Source organism: Lissotriton helveticus, chromosome 5_1 (assembly GCF_964261635.1).
Source record: "Lissotriton helveticus chromosome 5_1, aLisHel1.1, whole genome shotgun sequence".
Classification (NCBI taxonomy): domain Eukaryota; kingdom Metazoa; phylum Chordata; class Amphibia; order Caudata; family Salamandridae; genus Lissotriton; species Lissotriton helveticus.
In genome coordinates, this window is record NC_136065.1 from 1,069,090,557 (window position 1) to 1,069,112,402 (window position 21,846).

A 21,846-nucleotide genomic window follows, 5' to 3' on the forward strand; every position below is an offset into this window, starting at 1 on the left:
AATGAGGTCCCGGGGAAGAATAAGGGGGTGGGGTCAGAAAGGAGAGGGGTATGCTGGGATTTTAATAAGCGCACATGCACAAGACCCCAGGGCACCTGTAGATTCAGGCATGCATGTGCAATCTGTGGACACCCGTCACACCCAGAGACAACCTGCAGGTCCAAGCCAGGCAACCATGGGCATAGGGGAAGGGGGAAGCCAGAGTAACTTAGACGATTCGGGCCCCCCCACACCAATAGATGTGTTAGCATTGATCCCATGGTTAAATAGATACCCTGACCACGCAGCGGCCACCCTACTTCAGGAGGGGTTTTCACAAGGTTTTAGGATCCCGGCAGACGGTTACACAGGTAGTGGTAATTGCAGGAACCAATTGTCAGTGAAACAAAATCCGACAGTAGTGTCCGCTAAGATTACCAAGGAACTGTCCTTAGGCAGGATAGCTGGCCCCTTCCAGGAGGTACCTGTCCCCAATTTTGTGTGTTCACCGCTTGGAGTAGTACCCAAAAAAGAGAAAGGTGAATTTAGACTGATCCACAACCTGTCTGCACCGAGAGGGGCATCATTGAACGATGCGATTGACGAAGGGATTTGTAGTGTAAAATATGCCTCTTTTGATCAGGCGGTTGCCTTATTGCGTGCCCTGGGACCAGGGGCATTGATGGCTAAATCGGACATAGAATCCGCTTTCCGTCTCCTCCCAGTGCACCCTAGGGACCACCACCTTTTAGGTTTCACCTTTGAGGGCAAGTTTTACATGGACAAATGCATGCCCATGGGCTGTTCCATATCATGTGCCTATTTTGAGACATTTAGCTCATTCCTAGAATGGGTCATGAGACAGGCGACGGGCCACCAGCAGGTTATGCATTACTTGGATGATTTCCTGTTCCTAGGTGCGGCGGACTCTCAGGAGTGTGCTTGGGCACTGCAGGAATTTTGCGTGCTCATGCGGGCTTTTGGGGTTCCGCTGGCGCCCGGGAAGACGGTTGGCCCGGCTACTTGCTTGGAATTCCTGGGCATTGAAATTGACTCAGTACAGGGATGCTTCAGGTTGCCCAAGGACAAAGTATCTAAGTTCAGAGCAGCTCTGCGTCAATGCCTATGTAAAAGCAAGGTTTCCCTGCAGCAGCTGCAAGAAGTGGTGGGGCAACTGAATTTTGCGCTGCGGGTCATCCCAATGGCGCGCCCATTCTCACGCTCTATCGCCCAGGCTATGAAAGGACTACGGGAGAGACATCACCGCATTAGGCTGTCAGCTGAGGTTCGCCAGGATATGCATATATGGATGGCATTTCTGGAGGACTTTAATGGCAGGGTAGTGTGGTCAGGTCCTCCCGCTACATCAGCAGAATTGGGTTTGTGGACAGACGCTGCTGGTAGTGTAGGCTTTGGCGCCATTTTAGGGACCAAGTGGGTGGCCCAACGGTGGCCGGAGGAAAGGAAAAGATGGGGCTTGACCGCCAACATTGGCTTCCTGGAACTTTTTCCAGTGTGGGTTGCATTGACGGTCTGGCCAGAACATCTATGTAACCAATCAGTGGTGTTCTGGTCGGATAACATGACAGTGGTCGAATGCATAAACCAACAGGGGGCTCGCTGTCTGTTCATCTTGCGCCTGATTAAAGAGATTGTGCTTCAGTGCTTAAAATGGAATGTACTCTTCAGGGCCAAACATGTCCCAGGCGTCTTTAACAATGCGGCTGACTCCCTTTCTCGCTTTAAAATGCAGGTTTTCAGGGAACATCTTCCTGCAGCAGACCCCTCGCCAGCACAATTCCCGGCAGTACTCTGGCAGATTGGTGCCCCAGATTACAGAACCTCGTGGTTGCTAGCCTAGCCCCCAGGACCAAGACAGCTTATGAAGGGGCGTTTTTGTCTTACCGCGCTTTCTTAGGACAGGATTGGGAGGTTAGGTGGGCACAGGAGGACAGCTTTGCGGACTACTTGGAATGGATGCACAGGGAAGGGAGATCAGTGGCGGCCGCAAGCAGACATAGGGCCGCGGTCTCCTTCTTTGCGCAGGCTAAGGGCATGCGAGACCCCACCAATAATTTTATGGTGCGCAAGGCCATGAGGGGATGGCGCCGGTTGCAGGGCCACTCAGCGGATTTGAGAAAGCCCATAGGATTGGCGCGGCTGACAGCCTTATTACTGACATTGCACGAGGTGTGTGGTTCAGAATGGGAGATACATCTGTTCAAAGCCGCTTTTTCCATGGCTTTCTATGGGGCTTTAAGAATTGGCGAACTGGTGGCAGGGTCAAAAGGGGATAAGTTGGGCGGCCTACAACTGGCTAGTGTTAGGATCAAAGAAGATACCATGTGGGTGACAATTCAGAGGTCAAAAACTGATCAGGAATCTCGCGGTCACACCATAGTGCTCCACCTGGCCGGGACCAACCCCTGTTGCCCGGTTTCTCATGTGGAGGTTTTCCACAGGCAACGGGAGGGCACGGCTGGGGGGGCACTGTTGTGTCATGCCGATGGGACACCATTGACTAGATACCAGTTTAGGCGGGTCCTGGAACTGACCGTTAGACGGGCAGGGTTGGATCCCAAGGAATTTGGCACGCACTCCTTTAGGATAGGGGCGGCAACTGAAGCGGCGCTAGGGGGTCTCTCGGCTGAGAGGGTGAAGAAAATTGGGAGATGGTCATCTGATTGTTATAAACGATATGTACGGATTGACATGTTATGACAGGATGATTCTCATGCTTGGTATGTTTTCTGGTTCTTGCAGTTTCTCAAACCTGTGACGCAGGGGAGGAACTCACCCCCGGGAACGAAGGAGCTACACCGTCACAGCACAAGCAGCATGCTGGACGCGAAAAAATGAAGATTTGGATTGTGGGCCACTCTTATGTAAGGCGGGTGCAACATGTTTTTCTTTCAGGAGACCGTAAGAGAAGGGCAGCACTGAAAGGGTTAGACATCTCATTCTTCGGGAGAGGGGGTCTGTGCCTTGGTCAGTTTAGGAACTTCTTTCAGGGACTCTTAGCTGAGCAGCCCGACTCCCAGTCAGCGGTGATACTTCACCTAGGGGAGGCGTATCCTCATTGATGAGATCATCTCCACTGCAGGGTGGGTGTCCAGGACTTGCCCGGGTTGCACAGTAGTATGGTCTCAACTTATCCCTCGGTGGCAGTGGCGAGGGGGGGATTCGGTCAGGGCGTTGAATCACTCGGTAAAGAGGATCAACACACAGTTGGACAAATTATTCCGAACCCCACGGTTGCAGACGATTCCTCATGGGTGTATCTGGGGCGCACAATTTTACCTGGGTGATGGGGTACACTTGACTGAAGCAGGGAACGTCCTGTGGTCTAATAATGTCTGGGCCTGGTTGGAGGGTTTTGCTAGGTGAGCACTTTCTAGGGTGGGTCAAGCCAGGGGGAGGCCAGATCGTCGGTTAACAATGCTGGCCTGTGGCGGTAAGGTCATGACCGGTGAGCAGCTAATTTTAAGGTCTGAGGGGGCGGGCATCATCCCATGGAGGTTCCCGCCCAGGGGGAGGGGCCATTGGCCCCTCCTAGAACTTCAGAGGCAAGGTAACTGGTGCTTCAAAGGGCCGCGGGTTGGAGTAGTCACGCTTTCCTTAGGCTGGTAGCCACCCCGCGCGCGCATACTTATGACGTCACCGGATGGCGCAGAGTAAGGGCCCTCCTTTAGTGGGTAAATGGAGTTCACGGCGTGGACCGAGGTAATTAACGGGCCCGGCTGCGCATGCGCACATCTCTAGGTAAGGTGCAGCTTGTAGGACCGGACACCGGTTAGCGACCTTGCCATATGGCCATAAATGTAATATACAAAATCTAGATGAGGATGTTAGATTCGGTTAGGAACAAGCTGTATTAGAGTCTCTGTTAACCCCTTCGACGCTCATGACGAGCTGGGCTCGTCATGCAGTAGCCTCCTGCTACGCTCATGACGAGCCCAGCTCGTCATGAATGTGCGAGGATCGCGAAATCCCAGCACAGCAGGGGAATTCCCATAGCATCCAAGAGGTTAAGGTTAGGTTCTCACATTTGTTGACAACATTGTATCTAATGTCTTGATGATTTTGTATAAAACGTTTATCATGCTATTAAATTTTATGATCTTTTTATCTTAATAAATACGGCCGGGGGGAGGTTTTGCGACCCCCCCCCCCGCCTTCCAAAAGTTAACCAAGTTTCATGAGCCTGAATCCTGTGATGGGTGTGGTGAGTTGGGAGGGGGGGGGGACGACAGCCAGTCGCCGACCATGTCTACAGTGCAGCGCGCGAGAGATAGAGAGCCCAAGCCGGGTCTTAGGGAATGCCTCAGCCCTGCATTTCTCATAGGCACGCACCGGAGGAGTGGAGACTTTAGGAGTTTGCAGAGGGAAGGAAGGGTAGTTTCTTACCTATTCTTCTGCAATTGTGATGTTGTATCCTGGTTTTACACTACCTTTTCGCAGATGCACCTGGAACAGTACGGCGATGTTTCCATGCACTAATAAAAAGCTTTAAAAGCTGATGCAGCGAGTAGAACGTTGATGCTCACGGACAGCTCGCAGTTCCTTAGACTACACAATCATCATAGCCGGTATATGAGGGTGAAGTATCTCCCAGTGCGTGGAAGGGCACTCCCACTCCCACTCCTCGGGTAATGCTACTAAACTTGTGTGGGAGCAGGCATGGTGCAACTTATCACATATGAAACAATGGTGTAGGTCGGATAACTTATTAAAGCCTGCAAGATCAAAGCATCAGGGTGCAGACCCCGGTAGTATATGCCTCACGATACACATTGTGGAAACGATGTGCTCTGGGTGTCCAGACTCCTCACCCTGCAGGACAGAGTGGGTCACAACATGGAATATAAGACCAAGGGCATGGGTCGTGCTCTTGTTCATGTGAGACCTTTTGTCCTGTTCAGCTCCCTAAGAATCTTCCTCATATGCTTATGTGGTGCGGTTTACAATTGAAGCCCACACTTTAATTCAGTTGCCCAGGTGTGATTTTACAATAATAGGAGGTGCTCTTTAAGCATACGGTGGGCGGCTCAGACGACAGGGTTTAAGCAGAACCTGTGCTCTAGCAGTAAATCCCAATCCACTGAGTCCTAGCTTCACTGCTCCTTCCTCTGATCTGTGTTTCACAAACTAAAATTCAAGGTTTGTGAGTTTTAAAAAGAAGGATGTAACGGACAAAAGCAGGGGCTGTTAGAGACCCTTCCTGAGGGTTAATGGGCACCAAGTTTACTGCAGGTGCTGGGTCCAGCAGCTGACCCTGGTGTGATCAAAATAGCCTAAACCCACCTGTTTAAATATGTGAATAAACATAGTTTTTTTGTTACTTCTATGTGGAATCTTCCGAGCACCCACGGGCAAACACACCAAGCCTTACTGGGAGAAGTCAGTTGTACCATCCGGACACCTCAGGGAGATGTCTGGCTGGCATTCTACTGCAGCTGTGGCTGTGCACTGCTGTCTGTGTGTTTTTGGTTCGGAGTTTGGGGGTTAATGGTTAAGGAGTAAATCCTTGATTTGGGATTATTTCCTGGGATGTGTGTGTGTGTGGCAAGGGGTTTGGGGGAGGTTGAGTGTGGTGGGAGGGGCGACGTATTGTCTCCAAATGCAAAAAAAGTACGGCTAACATCTCCTGCATGCCCATCTTTTGAGCTAAGGTTACAAGGACGATGTTAGTCTCCAGGGTGGAGAATGGGTAGGAGATGGGATACGGACGGGCAACCAAAGCGAGGAGTGGAGCACTTTTGCTGTCAGTACGGGTGCCTTTGAGGGATAGAAAGGGGGGTTGTGGCCCACAAGAAAGCAAGAATCTTTATAGAAGCGCGGTCAGAGGAATGATGGCTTGAAGGCAATATCCCCCGTTTCAGCAAATCAGAAAGCTGCAGGGAAAAACCGGCAGCGGTGCTCCGGGTTGAAAGCGAGGCTTGGAGAAAGAAGCGTTCCAAGCCGCATGGAAGAAATAAGTTACAGTGCTGGTGAGACCGAAACAAGATAAACTAATGAAAGACACATGTTGAAACATTTTGACCAACTAATTAAGCCTCCGAACAGAAATGCTAGCACTTTAAAAACAAGCACTGGACAAGTGCTGTGCAGGCAAAACCTAAAAAAATTTAAATACTTAAACAAAAGCAGATGAAGACAGTACTTGGGCCATGGGATACTGATAAGAGAGAAACACAAGAGGAACAACAGGAAATGGTAGGTTACAGCCAATAGAAATGGAGACCTCTGACCTCTTGTTCGGAGTCACTGCTCTCCCCCCGGTGCAGCTCCACCATTAAGGCTCTGCCCTTAATGCCAGCTTGAGATTCAGGTAGGTGTTCAAGGCCCTCCTCCACCTGTAGGCTCCTGCCTGCGCCTCATTCCTGTTGGTCTAGTGGAAGAGCCTGCTCTTCTGCTAGTCAGGTCTGTGTTTGTCATCCTTTTTCGGTTTGGCTTTCTCTTTTTTTGCCTTTTGGGTGTTTGTCTCTTTGTCTGCCTTTTTCCGTTTGCCTTTTTTGCTTCCCTTCTTTGTCTGCCTTTTCTGTTTTCTGTTTCTGTTCTGCTCTCCGCCGCTGCAGCCCCCGTGGCCCCTCCCCCCAGGTTATCACTCCCGCCTCCCAGCTGCTCACCATCCCCTCGACCCCTGCTTAATGGTAGCTGCTGTGCAGCTGCGCCGCACCAGAGGCAAGCCCGTATACGCACGTCCGCAACCAGCGCCAGAGACCCTGGTCCGCCGACCCCCCGCACCGCTACGACCCCATCACTCTCCATGCACTCAACCCCAGATGCAACAACAACTGCCAGCTCTCGGTGCCGAGCAACACCCACGGCCCGATCTCCTGCCGACACTGCCGCTGCACTTTCACACACCTCCGAACCCAGCCAGCCACTTCCAACTCATCGAACATCACTGCACACAAGCCACTGAACTCCATTCTCCTGAACGTACGCTACCTGCACAGACGCGCTGTAGAAATCTGGGACCGCCTCCACACTCACTCACCCAACGTTATCTTCGTCACAGAGATCTGGACCAACGCCAGCTCTGCACCAGACATCGCAACCGCCATCCCAGATTTATACAAGATCCTGAGGAAAGACTGTTCCAACTGCCCAGGAGGAGGCCTTGCCATCATTCACAAAAGCTGCCTCTGACTAACAACCACCAACTCTGACCACGCCCCGCCCCTCATGGAACACATCCATTTCCGGATCCAGCCCAACCCCAGAACAACACTCCGCGAACTCTTGCCTACAGACCTTGCACCCCCTTCACCAATGTCATCGTAGACCACATCACTCCCCACACCCTTGCTTCGACGAACTACATACTACTCGCAAACCTAACTGCCACCTAGACATCACAGCGATCCCAACACCACCACCCTCCTGGGGAACCTCACCAACATATGACTGAAGCAACTCGCTCCACCCCCACTCACAGCAGGACACACACTCAACCCCATCTTCAACTGATGAAACAACATCTTCAGTCACACCACGGAACTGCTCTGGACAGATGACCACCTCATCTATTTCTCCTTCTCAAAACCCACCGCACACAAGCGCACACAAGTGCACGCTCCGCCATGCCCGTTCCGCTCCCCATGAAGAAGCTGGAACAAAGTCTTCGAAGAACACCTCACCTCCGCCCTCACCTTCTCTTCCCCACCAACTATGACAGACGTCAAAACAGCGGCAAGCAACATCCACCAATGGATCACCAACTGCTGCAACACTCTTGTCCCCCAGCTCCAGAACACTACGAAATGGCACAATAAGAAAGCCAATTGGTTCACCACTGACCTCCGAGAATCCAAGCGATCCTGCTGACAACTGGAGAAGACCTGGAGAAACAGCAAAACCCTGGGAGCACACAGCCTACAAAGCAGCCACCACGGCACACCACCAACTCATCAGATCGACAAAGAGAAACTTCATCCAAGACAGAATCCTCTACAATGCCCACAAATCCAAGGAACTCGTCACCATCATTCAAGAATTCGACAGATCCAACCGCGAAACAACTGACAACCCCCCCTCCCAAGACCTCTGCAACCAACTCAGCTCCTTCTTTCACCTCAAGATCAAGACGCTCTATGACAAACTTCAACAACCAAGATCACGGCACCGCCTCAACTCCAACCCTCAGCGACGCCAGCCAACGGACCCTCCTCAACTGGATCCCTCTCACCACAGAAGACACCATAAAGACAATGAAGAGCATCCACTCCGGAGCACCTACTGACCCCTGCCCACCACATCTTCCACAGGGCCGCCACTCCCATCGCACCCAAACTACACTGAACTATTGACTGCTCCCTCGAGACCGCCACATTCCCTGATGACTGGAAACGCGCTGAGGTAAACCCCATCCTAAAGAAGCCTTCCACAGACGTGACGGATCTCAAAAACCTCAGGCCCATCTAATTGCTCCCTTTTGCCGCCAACGTCATTGAAAAGGCCATCAACACCGAGCTAGCACTCTTCATGGAAACCTACAGCATCCTAGACACCTCTCAATCAGGATTCCACAGCCACCACAGTACTGAGACTGCCCTCATAGCCTCCTCCGATGACATCTGCGCCCTCCTTGACCAAGGCCACACTACAGCCTCATTCTCCTGGACCTTTCAGCATCCAAGGAACAGCCTTACACTGGATACGATCTTTCCTCTCAGGCAGAACACCGAGACTAAGACTTCCACCCTTCCTCTCAGATCCAACGGAGACCAGATGTTGAGTGCCCCAGGGATCCTCCCTCAGCCAGACACTCTTCAACACCTACATGGCTCCCTTCGCAACCATCGTCAGAAACCACAGACTCCGCATTGTCTACTACGCCAATGACACCCAGCTCATCATCTCCCACACCAAGGAACCCAACATCACCAGACGCAATTTCCAAGAAAGGATGAAAGACATTACAACCTAAATGACCAATAGTTGCCTGAAGCTCAACTCAGAAAACAGAAGTCCTCATCCACCCCCTCCACATGGGGCAAAACATGGTGGCCCCCTGCCCTCAGAAACCCACCCTCCTCAATGGACCACGCACGCAACCTTGGCATCATACTCTACACTTCACTCACCATGAACCACCAGATTAACGCAGTGCCCTCCTCATGCTTCAACACCCTCCACAAGACCTTCAAGTGCATCCCCCTCCTGACTCCAGGAAGACCGCCACTCACGCTCTCATCACCAGCAGACTGGACTACATAAACACTCTGTATGCCAGAATCAACAAAAAACTCTTCCGCAAACTCCAGAAGATCCAAAACACCACAGTCAGACTTATCCTCGACATCACACGACATGACCACATCACCCAACACCTCCGCGACCTCCACAAGCTCCCCGTCGAAAGAATAACCATCTTCAAACTGTTTACACACGCCTCCAAAGCCCTCCACAACACCTGACCCCAATACCTCAACAAACGAATCTCCTTTCTTGCCCCCAAGAGAAACCTCTGCTTAGACAAACTTATCCTAGCCACCGTCCCTCACTTCCACAGGGCCAAAGCAGGTGGCAGATCCTTCTCCTACCTCGCAGCCATGACCTGGAACAAACTCCCTCCGAACATCCGACGAAACCCTACACGGCTCTAGTTCAGAAAGGACCTCAAGACCAGGCTTGGATTGACCAACGGAGCTGTTCACACCCCCTCCCCCAGCGCCTTGAGACTCACATTTGAGTAGTGTGCTCTACAAACCTTCATTGATTGATTGATTGAGAGTACTTCACAAATGACATCTAGTGACATGTCATATAACCTTACTATTAACATTACGAATGACATGATCGTGGATACAATATGATCTTGGTTTATTGACTGAAATTTAAAAAGGAGTTGTGAAGTCCGCTTACTTATTGTTTTAAATATAATGAGGTCATACTCATTCCATTTGGTGGGTGTTATGGTTTTTGTTACAGGTGCAAAGGCTATGGTTTATGGATCTAATCATAACTGAATTTCTAGGGGTTTCGGTTGTGGTTTTATTTCATAACCATGATTGATCATTTAGAGGGCTTAAAATGATTTCAATGTTTTTTTAAACACACATTGAGTGGCTGTGACCAATTTTAAGAATAACTAGGTTTTCTTAGATACAAAGGAAACAGTATTCCATTGGCGGTTGTCTTTCTTCATGAGTGCGGTGGATATGTGGTCCTGAACAAGAACGCCTCTATCATGTTGCTTCCTACCCTCTGATCTGCATGACTTTCAATTGTGTGCAGAGGGGACTGACTGTAGAGTTTGGCTGCAGGTCAGGCCTCAAGAAAAATCAATCTTACACCTACTTCTGCTGCACATACTGTCAATGCAGGAACTGCTGCATGTACCCTTTGGTCAAATGCAATGGTGGGTTGCCGCTGCCAACCAGCTTCCCATGCAGCCAACTAACAGCAATGCAGTTTGAAAGTTAAGTCAATTCTAGTATGTCAACTTTCATGCAAACCTGCTAAATGAGGCCAAACTATTTAGCAAATAGAATCTTTTCAGACCTCCACTTAACTTTACGCCTCCGTATGGAAGATCTGCATGAAACATGGGGTTCCTGGTCTGGGCTTAACTTGACATACCAACGGGAAAAAAACCTAACAAATGACTCCCTTAATCTTGCTATGCTTGACAGATTTGCATGTAACTTAATGTTGGACTTGGCCCTTATTTTTTCCTGACCTGTTGGTTGTTGGCTATAGGACTCTGGGCACGTTACCACTGCTAATCAGTGCTTAAGTGCATATGCTCCCTGTGTAAATGGTTTTTATGGATTGGTGTTTCCATGACTGGCATATTTGATTTACTGACAAGTCCCTATCAAAGTGCACTGAGTGTGCCAGGGTCTGTAAATCAAATGCTACTAGTTGGCTTGCAGCACTGATTGTGCCACCCATATGAGTAGCCTGTAAGTGTATCTCAGACCTGTCACTGCAGTTTTAAAATCCCATGTTAACCTGGCAAGTGCACCCACTTACCAGGTCCTAACCTTTCCTTTTTTTACATGCAAGACACCCCTTTGGTAGGCCCAAGGTATCCATGTGGGCAGGGTGCAGAGTATGTGAAAGTTAAGATATGTTGGTGTGTCTGACATGTCCTGATAATGAAATACTGCCAATTTTGTTTTTCACTATTGAAAGGCTATCTGCCCGATAGGATAGAATGGGAAATGCTTTGTAAAATCTTGCAAGTATAACTTCCCATGGGGACAAGATTATGAAATAAAGTTTAGGATCTAGGAGTAGTGGGAGGAGATTCCTGAATAGGCTCCATGTCCCTTGCACAATCTGTCTTCACCCCCTGTGGTCATACAGCTACAGTGAGTACAGAACTAGTTTGGACTGGCTGAGAGACCCTTGCATAATGAGAACAAAGACATTTTGGGGTATAAGTAGTAGACCGTAAACCCCAGAATTTTAGATTACTTCTGCACTCAAGAGGAACCTTTGCCAAGGAGAGGAGCTGAAGATCTGTGAGGAGGAGTACTGCCCCTTTGCTGTGTGGGGCTGGCCTGCAGTTGCTGTTTCTGCCAAGGAGATGACAAAAACTGGAAATGTGCTTTGAACCTGCTTGAAGAAAATCTCCAACTGCCCGTGTGTGCTGGCCTCCTGTTCTGAAGTCTCAGGGACACAAAAACTTCACCCCAGCTCCCCTGAATTCTGCTGCTGAGAGCTCTGACCAGCCAAGAGGTGCCTGTTCCAGTTCTCGGCCTCTGGAGGTTGTTCCTACTGTTTGGGCACTGGAAGAAAAGAAGAACTGAAGAAATCAACGCATAGCTCTTCTCATGGCTGTTTTTCCGATGCAGCACCACTATGCGAGAAGAATATCCATGCATCGCTGCAGAACCGACGCGTCGAGGGATAGCAGCTGAAGAAACCAACGCAGCACAGCTAGACGCCGCATCGATCGCTGATGCGTCCTGGATTTCCACGCATCGTACCTGTGCAGCAAGTTTTCCCGATGCATCACCAGCTGACTAGAACCGCCTTGGAGTCGACACATCACTTCCCCCTACAGACCATATTCCACGCATCACTTCTCCTGCCTGCGTCAGAACTGTCGCATTGCCTCCCCATGGTCTCAGGAACAGATGCATCTCTGTTTCGCTACACTTCCCATCTCTGCAGCTGTTTGGCCTTGTGAATTCTGATGCATCTACAAGTACTTTGTGAGAAATCACACATACATAGTTTTCTAGGGACCCAGTTGCTTGAAATCTTTTTGTCATATTTTTGTTACATGTATGTTGGATTTTTGTCATTTTGGGCTTGTTGAAGTTTAGATAAAGATACTTTATTTTTACTAAACTGGTGTGGTGTCCATTTGTGGTGTGATCACTGCAGGGCCAGACTGGGAACTAAAACAGGCCCTGGCAAACTCCTCGGCCGGCCCCACTGGAGGGATTCAGGGGGTGTGGCCGAGCTGTTTGCAAGGGCCGGTTTCGGCTGATTTTGTTCCAGGGGGCCGATACTGCCAGCCCCTGGTAACAAATACGGCCCACCTGGGGTCCAAAACTGGCCCCCATCCTAGCGGCCCCGGGGAAATGCCTGGTACCCGCTACAGCCAGTCCGGCCTTGAATCACTGTATTACTGTGTGTTTTGAGCGCAAATACTTTACACAATGCCTTTGGGATAAGCCGGTCTGCTCGTGCCAAGCTACCTAGGGGTTATCTAAAGCGTGTATCCCCCTTACCCGGACTACAAGCAAGGGTACCTATTTAGACAAAGGTACCTACCTCTGCCAAATACAGGCCCCCATTTCTAACAGCACAGGTGAGTACTTTTCATTAAGGTGTGCCTATGTTGAAGGTATACGATTGATATCATGTTTCAATATAGCTATTCTGTTGATCTCTGAACCGAAGAATGGTACACAAACCAAGTACTTCGTCATTGACCGATTCAAGAATTACATGCATACACTATTTCAAGTGTGGGCACCATAAACCCATTACAAAACACACATGCCTAGTGTCTCCTTACTCCGGAGACTCAGAGAAATGCAGAAGTGGATAACTTATCTGGCAGCAATATGCTCCTACATGAGGGAGGATGAAGGAAAATACATTTTAGTAAAAATTGTAGAAAGTCTGACAAATACCATGTTCTGACAAGTATACTGGTCAGATAATCAAGAGAAAACTCCCAGAAAACGATGGAACTCTTAGTATGTGCAAATGTTAAAAATGTATACTTCTGGTACATTTCCCAAGGGCCCAGTGTCATATGATCATATTTCATCAGGCCTTGGATGAAATGTGATGCAGCATGTAGGATGCCTTTAAAGGATGTAACTGGAGTCTGGGACGCGATGGAGCAGGGTGTTTCGGCCATCCAGATGCAAGGGAATGAAGGCTAGAATAGTAGTTTTAAAGCCAGTTTCTGGAAGAGGGTGAGTTTGGTGTCCAGGATGAACCCAAGCGCCTTGGAAGTCAGTGATTGTTGGAGTTCGAAGCAGTCAAGGTTAAGGTAGTCGACCCAGGTTTGTATTATTGGTTTGTGGTTTTGGTTGGGTTGTGTTGTGTTACAAAGTAGCTTCATGTGCTGGACATCCAGGTATGGATGATGTGCAGGCAGCGTCTGAGTCACTGGATGTCTGAAGCAGAGGAGACTTTCAAGTAGAGTGGTGTATCATTGGCATATTCTTGAACCTTGGTGCGGTTATCCGTAAGTAGAGCACCAAAAGGCTCCATGTAGAGATTGAAGATGACAGGGGGCAGCATGCAATCCTGGAGATTCCACAGGCAATTGCCATCGTTTAGGTCCTGGAGGTGCCCATTTGAATAGGCTGCTGTCGGAAAGGAAAGATAGTCAGGAAGTAATATCTGTGACCAAGGGACAGGTACCATAAACCTTTTATTTGGTCTTCAGTTACTTCTCACATTGCAGACTGCACTGTGCCCGTTTTGTCTCCTGTAGCACTCCAAACCCTCTAAAGACATGCAGCCCTGGACCTCAGGAGACCTTTGAAAATGAACATTTAATGCAGTTTCCCCAATGACATGTGTCTATGTGAAGGAGCTAGATTTTTTTTTATAGAGACGTAAAAATGGAGACAAGAAAAAATAATGTACTCTTCAAGAACTAATCAGGTGGAGGGAGTCTTTCCTTAGGTGGTTGTTCAGAATTCAGAAATAGTGTTTACATAAGTTTTTTTATTGTCCTTTAGGTAATATCTGTCAAAGGAAAAGTATATTAAAAACTATTTTGCCGCAATTTAGGGATAGCAACTTATTACCGTATCAACTATAAAGATGAAAATTCCTATAACCCGTCCCACCCCCAAAAGATCTTTGGGAATGCCGCACTTGAGGCATTCAGATATGATACATGCAGGCCGGCATTTGCTTAGGTAAAAATCTGAGGAGTTAATTTTTATGTTTTTGAAATTGGGCAAGTTTTATTGCCTTCAGGGTGGAATGAGATACAGCTGCGTCAATCTAATGCTATTAATGCACTTAATTAAAAAATATGTGGTTTGTAGGTGTGCACAACATTACAAAAAGAGATGCATTTGTATTAATGACTGAACTTTTTTATTCTTATAGGGAAGGATGTGATTTTTGGTTCTATAGTCTTGTTAGATATATTCTCTGTTTCAAACATCATACAATGCAATATAATATACTGTTGTCCTTACCTTCCAAATCGATTTACGAGAATTCCAACCAGTAGAGATCCCAGCATCCCACCAAGAGCAAAGATGGAGACCGTTACGGAGTACATCAAGGTCAGTGACTCCTGAGTCATAGGCTCGTTGAACCGCTGGTACCAGGTAACATTGTAGAAAGCCTTTATGTGCTGAAAGGAGTCAAACCACAATACCATCAACTGAAATTACATGAATCAGATAAATATCCATTCGTTGGAAGACTGACCCTTTCCAAATAAGCATGATATAAGCTAGTGAGTGTGTAGCACTCCCGCAAAGCAATTCCATAACACAACTGTTTTACCTAAACAAATTCTAGAATTGACCTTGAAGAGGATAGTATCTCGACTATGTAGCTGCCTCCGTAAACCAAGCCAGTAGACTTATGTTACATTAAAAGGATCTAACTTCATAAGAAAAACAAAAAAGATGACATCACAAAAGCAAAAGTACTAAAACTCTAGGCCCTAATCTAAAATACTCAAAAACTAAGAAAGAATCACTCAAAAAAGCGTTCAGACAGCACAGTCAGGTGAGCCTACCCTAGCAGATCAAAAAAGCAACAGATGCCATTTTAACAAAAAGGTTTAACAGTAATCAGTGAATTGTCAATATTAGTATTGCTGAATCAAACATTCATAATTTGGAAATGATAACTCCTAGCTGTTAGACATGGTCGTTACTATAGTTACAAGACCTACACCAAAGCATCCCAAGAGATGCAAATAGAGAAAAAGAGCATAGCAATATAATGCAAGATTGGACAAATCTGAAGATTCAGCGCTCTCCTCATCCATTAGAGAGTAAGAATCGGCAATAGAAGTGGCTCCATATACAGGGAAAGCAGAGTGAGGGAAAGCAGAGTGGGGGCAAGAATAGATCTTTGTGGGTTGTACACGTGTTTGGGACCCAGCCAGAGGAGGGATAGCCTACACCAAATAGTACACATTTGTAAGGCCCAGTTTGGTCTAGATTGAGATTTGCAATTGCAAAAAAAAAAAAAAAAAAAAAGGGTTCCTGCCTAACTCCATGCGAGTTTAACAGATAACCACAATTCCCAATATAATGACATTCTAAGAGCAGCCTCCAGAAGCAATGACTCACTTCATGCAAGTTAGTAAAACGGCACTCGTTTTGCAGATAAACTACATTTGGGGCTCCTACAACCAAAACACATTCCTAGCCTGGCTTCAGACTGCCCCGCTCCCCAGATGAAGTCTTCCTGCCAAACGGCTTGAGGAGAAGGCTGAGAAAGGCATCAAATAAGTTTCCTAGTGTTGTACCAACAATTTGAAACTCACTTGCTATTCTTTTGTGCCAACATATTGCAGGCACGGCAGACTACATTTGCCATCACTGGACCTTTCAAGTGGTTGTTGATCTGCGCAAAAGGCTCCTTTAAAATGCATTATGAACTACTTCTCTTAACCTAACTGATAAACATGACATCAATTTGCTTATGAAAAAAATGCAACATTTTACAGGTTTATACATTTCCAACCTCAACAGCATTCCACCTCTTGATAAATGATCATCTATGTTGACGATCTAAGATTTATACTGCTTATCAATGTTATCCTGTACCGTCATATTTCGTATTTGAAGCCGTAACATTATCTTTAACAAGTTACTGACTGCCAAACATTCGTTTAGGTTATACTCTAAACAAAAAAGTTTGAGTGTCCTAATTAAATGGTACTGACATTTGCATAATATATTGACATTTTAGCCAACAACACCAGTTAGAATATTTTGAGTGAGTGCCCGAGGAAGATGGAGACGCCCTAGTAACTCCCTCGGAACAGTTGGCAATGGCAACCCTCATAATGTGTAGACCGCTGAAAATCGGGTTGCAAGCTTACAAGATGTCAGTGATACTGCAGCAGTATGTCTTTCAAGCCCTTGTGTCCTACATCCCTCCTGCTCCATTCTCTTGGTCACGGCAACTCCTTGTGAGGCGCAGAGCACCATTTTAACAAGATACGCAATGAATGGCAGCTGAATGCGAGTAATCTATGAATTTGAGCCGAACTTTGAGGGAATCATAACTGAAGATGTTGCACTAAATTCTTGCTTCCAGGATAAGGGTTTCAACTTTTTTCATCTCTTTTCTCCGCTTTGCAATCGGTCCTGCAGGCGCGTGAAGCACCATTTTACCAAGTGCTGCTGTGAGGCATATTAAGTAGAAATCTCCCACTTCAGGAAGGACTTGGAATTGTTATGGGAAACCCACGGTTCAGGCTAGGCTTTTCAATTCTGGATGGCTAACGAAGGATAACTTTTTTTTCCTCTTCTCTTTTTTCTGAGATTTTTTTTCTTCAGAAGTATAGAGTTTCCTGTCAGATGAAACCCAAAGCTTATTATCTTAAGGTTCATATTCAGCGTAGCACTGCACAATTTGCTTGTTATTACTTAATTTATTACCTTAGAGTAGACATTGGGACAATACTTCACCTTCTTATGTTTTAAAAGATTCTCTAATTCTTCAACTCATTTAAAAAATATTTTGTGCCATTTCATGCATCTTATCTAATGTTAATACTACAACCTGCGTATTAAGTCCTCATATGGGAAGATTGAAAAAACAGAAACCTCTGACACCTTCTGCTCATAAAAGCACAATTAGATCAACTTTCCTTACACATTGTGCCTTAATGGATGAATCAGCAGTTTTCCTAAAGACGCCTCTTCCAATATGAATATGCCTTCTGTATCAAATAAGGCATCCACCAAATGTCTGAAAAAGGATCCTCCACCACCTCCAAAACAGGTTTCAACTGTGTCTATGGATCTTCTTCTGGAAGAAATTTGTGCTCTACTTCCATTCATGGAGGAGACCAGGTCCTCACAGACAGTTGGTCGCGTTTGGAAGAAAGACTTACTACAGCTTTACAAAACATTTAATCTCTACGGTCATCTGTCATTAAGGATAACGCTCTTCATTCCCAAGTTGTAGCTCTTCAGAAAAAAATTGAGAATTTAGAAAATAGGAATAAAAGGAATAATTTTCGTCTATATAGCTTGCCAGAGGGCTCCGAGTGCTCGGATTGCATAGCCTTTTCAAGTCTTTCATTCCAACAATTCTAAACCTAACAGAGGACACCCTTCTCAACATTCAACCGTTTGTGCGACGAGTTTTCCGCCTTCCCTTTTGGAGTTTGGATGGGTCATCTAGTCCATGTGGTCTCATCCCCCCCCCCCACCCATGTGTTTTTTGGAATTTTTGAGGGCATGTTCTATGTTCTTCTTTTAAGTCAGTCAAATGTTTTTGGGGAAATTTCTAACTTGCTTTTTCTATTCAATTTTCATCTCTTCAATACTTTTTCACTCTTGGTTTCATAGCTCTTCTCTCACTCCTCTCTTCAATCTCAATTTTTGAATTTTGTTCTTATAATGCATGTACTTGTGTTTTGGTCTAAAGTTGATATCTTTTTTATCATTGCTGGTTCATTTCGTTATTATAATGTAAAAATATTAGGGCTTTAAAAATTGTAACATGGAATGTCAGAGGTTTAAATGCCCCTATAAAAAGATGAGTTCTATCATATTTATCTAAACGGGATGTTAATATAGCCTTGATACAAGAGTCCCACCTTACGAAATCTAAATCACTAAAATTAAAAAGAAATTTAATAAAGAGAAATTGAGTTATAAGACTATGTCATAAAGCTTTGAATGTTAAGCTTTTTTCTCAAGATGCTAAGGGCAGATGGTTGTTTACTAATTTATTGATAGGAAGGACTCCAGTCTTTGTTTATTGTTTATGCCCCTACAAATGGAGATGTTCATTTCTGGTCCCAAATTTCCCAGTTTATTGCAAATCATCCAGCAGAGAACATTATATTTACGGGTGACTAATCAGGTGATGGATCCCTTTTTGGACCAAAAATCCAAGGTTTTTTCCACCTCAAATAAAGCTCAAAGCTTTTTTACAAACCATAAAGCAAGAAAAACTAACAGACACATGGAGATCCCTCCTTACAAGAGTATTCCTATTTCTCCCCTCCACATGAAACCCAATCCAGAATGGATTACATTTTTGTATCACAGAATGTCTCTCAATCTTTACGTGTAGCAGAAATAGGACTCATTCTTATATCAGATCAGTCTGGATTCATTTAGATATATAATCCCAACCTACTCTCCCAAATAGATGGCGTTTCAATAACTCACTACTTCTAGACCCTAAATTTAGCTCTTGTTTTGTCAATTTTTATTTAATGTCTACTTCCGCTTCAATCAAGCTCACACTATCCTCTTTCCCACAGTTTGGAATGCCTTTAAAGCTGCTGCCTGAGGTGTTACCATCGGATATATCTCTAGCAAAATAAACCATTCAAGAATACTCAACGCTAAACTCCTATAAAAAATAAAGAGACCGGAACATTCTTTTAATGGTTCTGAATCCAGAGATTGTCTATCAGAACTCATTAAAACAAAGATTCAGTTGAATAAGGATTCAAAAAAGAATTCATCTCCATCTATTAAAGTCTAGTGCAAAATGTTATGGCAGACAAAGCAAGACAGGTAAACTGTTAGCTGATTATCTCAAAATTAAGCATAACAAATTTCAAATTGAATCCATTAATGGTGCAGATCATATATCACAATACAAAGATTCTGAAATCTTACATGAGTGTGCAGTTCAAGAAATCACTTTACACACAAGAGAATTCACCTTTAGGCACAGACATATCTCATTATCTTTCCGCTATCCAGAAATCTGTATACCCTTCAATACATTTTGACCTTTTAGAATCCGATATTACACAAGCGGATTTGGTCAGTGCATTGAAGGTTCTCCAAAAAGACAAAGCTCCAGGACCAGATGGATTAACAGTTGAATTGTATTTGCCCTTTCCTCAAATACTCCCGCACTTGCACACCCTCATATCTTTTATTGAGTCACATAAATCATTAGGTTCCTTTTTAGAAGCTCTAATTTGTCTCATTCCAAATTCTTGCCAAAATGACAGGCCCATTTCCTAAGTTAATGTTGACTACAAAATATTCTCCAAAGCCCTAGCACTTCGCCTTGAATCCGATTTCCCTTAACTACTTGGCCAGGAACAATCAGGGTTTGTCAGTGGATGTTATACAATCAGGATTTGTCAGGGGATGTTATATCACTGATAACACCCGCTTGTTTTTTAATATTTTACCAAAAACTTCATATCTCTCAGAACCTCTTGCAGAGATTGCCATAGATGCGGAGAAGGCTTTTGATATTGTACACTGGACTTTTATTTTTCGCACACTTAAATAGTTCGGATTTGGCCCAAAAATAATTTCTTTGATTTACTTACGTCATACTGAACCTAAAACCACTATTTTTGCTAATGGCCTTACTTCCCCATTACATTGCGGAGAGCAGTGCGTCAAGGTTGTCCCTTATCCTCATTTCTCTGCAACTTAGCATTAGAATCTTTTTTGTATCCAAAGTATGTCAAAATCACTTCTTAACTGGATTTACATCTAATACTCAACACATTAAACTAGCAGCTTATACAAATGATGTACTTTTGTTTTTATCACATCCACAGTCTGCACTCCCAGCATTTCTGAGAGAAGTTGAATGTTATAATAAAGTATCTATGTATAAACTAAATAATGGAAAATGGGAAATTTTACCTTTGACCAAATACACCTTTAAAGAGGATTTGCCAATTTCTAATTTTACATGGAGTCCTCAACATATCAAATACCTCGGCTTATGGTTAACTCCCGGTATTAAGACATCAATTACTCTGACTCTAGATAAATGTTTAGATAAATTACCTACACTCATGTCACAATGGCATCCACTTTATCTTTCCTGGTGGTGTTGTCTAGACATCATCAATATGATGTTGACCCCTATTAAACTTTATACTGTATCCAATATTCCTGTAACTATACCAGTTAATTTATTTCAAAGATTAATTCCATCCTCATATCTTTCTTATGGAGGAAAAAGAAGTCTAGAATGTCACTGATAAAACGGTCATGCCCAAAATTGGAAGAAGGTGTAAATTACCCTGACTTCTCTAAATATCATAAGGCATTCCAATTAAGAGAATTATCTCAATGGATCTCTGACTAACCATTAGACTCACCACTTTGGGTTGACTTGGAGAAGTCGTTCCGCTCACCTTTTTCATTTCAGGAATATTTATCCTTCACACGCAAACCACAAATATTGTCCACACCAGTTCTCAAGCATTCTTGCAAGTTATAGAATTCTACACTCCACTCTATTCCAAATAATCTTGACTCCTTTCTTAATTCCACCATTTGGCATAACAAATGTATACTACTTAAAAATAAACCCATTTATTGGAAAACTTGGAGAAATAAAGGTCTTACATGGGTACACCAGCTATTTGCACGTGACCTATTTCTCACATGCTCTTAAGCAAGAACTCTTTTTCAACTACCCCTTTCCTTTCAACAAAAGGTTTCAGTTCTACGACTTGCAACACTAGAGGTGCGAGCTCAATTTCAAGCTCATAATTCCTTCTTCCTCTCTGAACGATGCTATGTAGTACAATTTTCTTTGTATAAATCCTAAAGTATACTCCCATTTGCCACTTTTTGCCACCGATAGGGACAAAACAAAGATAGAACTCTCTTGTGAAGCATATTTAGACATAAGTGTGACCAGTACCTTATGGAACAGGATTTGGACAAAAAATAGGAAATCCTCTAGGGCAGCAAACTCATTTCTTTATTTACAACAGGCTATTATTGATACCTAGGACTCTACCAAAAAATACATCCTGAAACTCCTGATACTTGTTGGTCATTTGCCCTCAAATATGCTGATCTAAAAGATTTATTATTGACATGCCCGTTTGTACTTAAATTTTGGAAACAAGTATGGTCTCAGATATTATTTTTCAATGTGCAGTTCCATTTTCATAGGCAAATTTCTTCTTAGGCAGCCTATCTGTCAATTGGCCTATGAGTCAATCGCAAGTGCAGATCATAAACTTGTTGGCAGTTGCTTTTCAACAGATAATAAAAAACTGGAAGGACATGTCTAAATTATCCTTTTTGGGCTGGTGGTATGCTCTCTTTTATAATCATAGACTGGAAACAACATTTGTATACCCTATATCTCTTGCTGGAAAGTGATTACAACTATGGTTTCCTGTTACACAGTTTTTAGACAGAAGTGCAAAAAGATCTTTTGCTCTACCCCTCTGATACAAGTTGCTCAACCTCC

The 21,846-nt window shown here is 45.1% G+C and overlaps 1 protein-coding gene across 2 annotated transcripts in view; it reads right to left on the bottom strand.

Annotated features, from left to right (window-relative positions):
• LOC144753492 (solute carrier family 2, facilitated glucose transporter member 9-like) overlaps positions 1 to 21,846 on the bottom strand; it is a 349,607-nt gene that overhangs the window by 168,676 nt on the left and 159,085 nt on the right. For both annotated transcript variants that reach the window (XM_078641162.1, XM_078641163.1), the window contains exon 3: positions 14,628 to 14,788. In XM_078641162.1, coding sequence (XP_078497288.1) covers positions 14,628 to 14,788 — 161 coding nt within the window. The remainder of the gene's footprint in view (positions 1 to 14,627; positions 14,789 to 21,846) is intronic.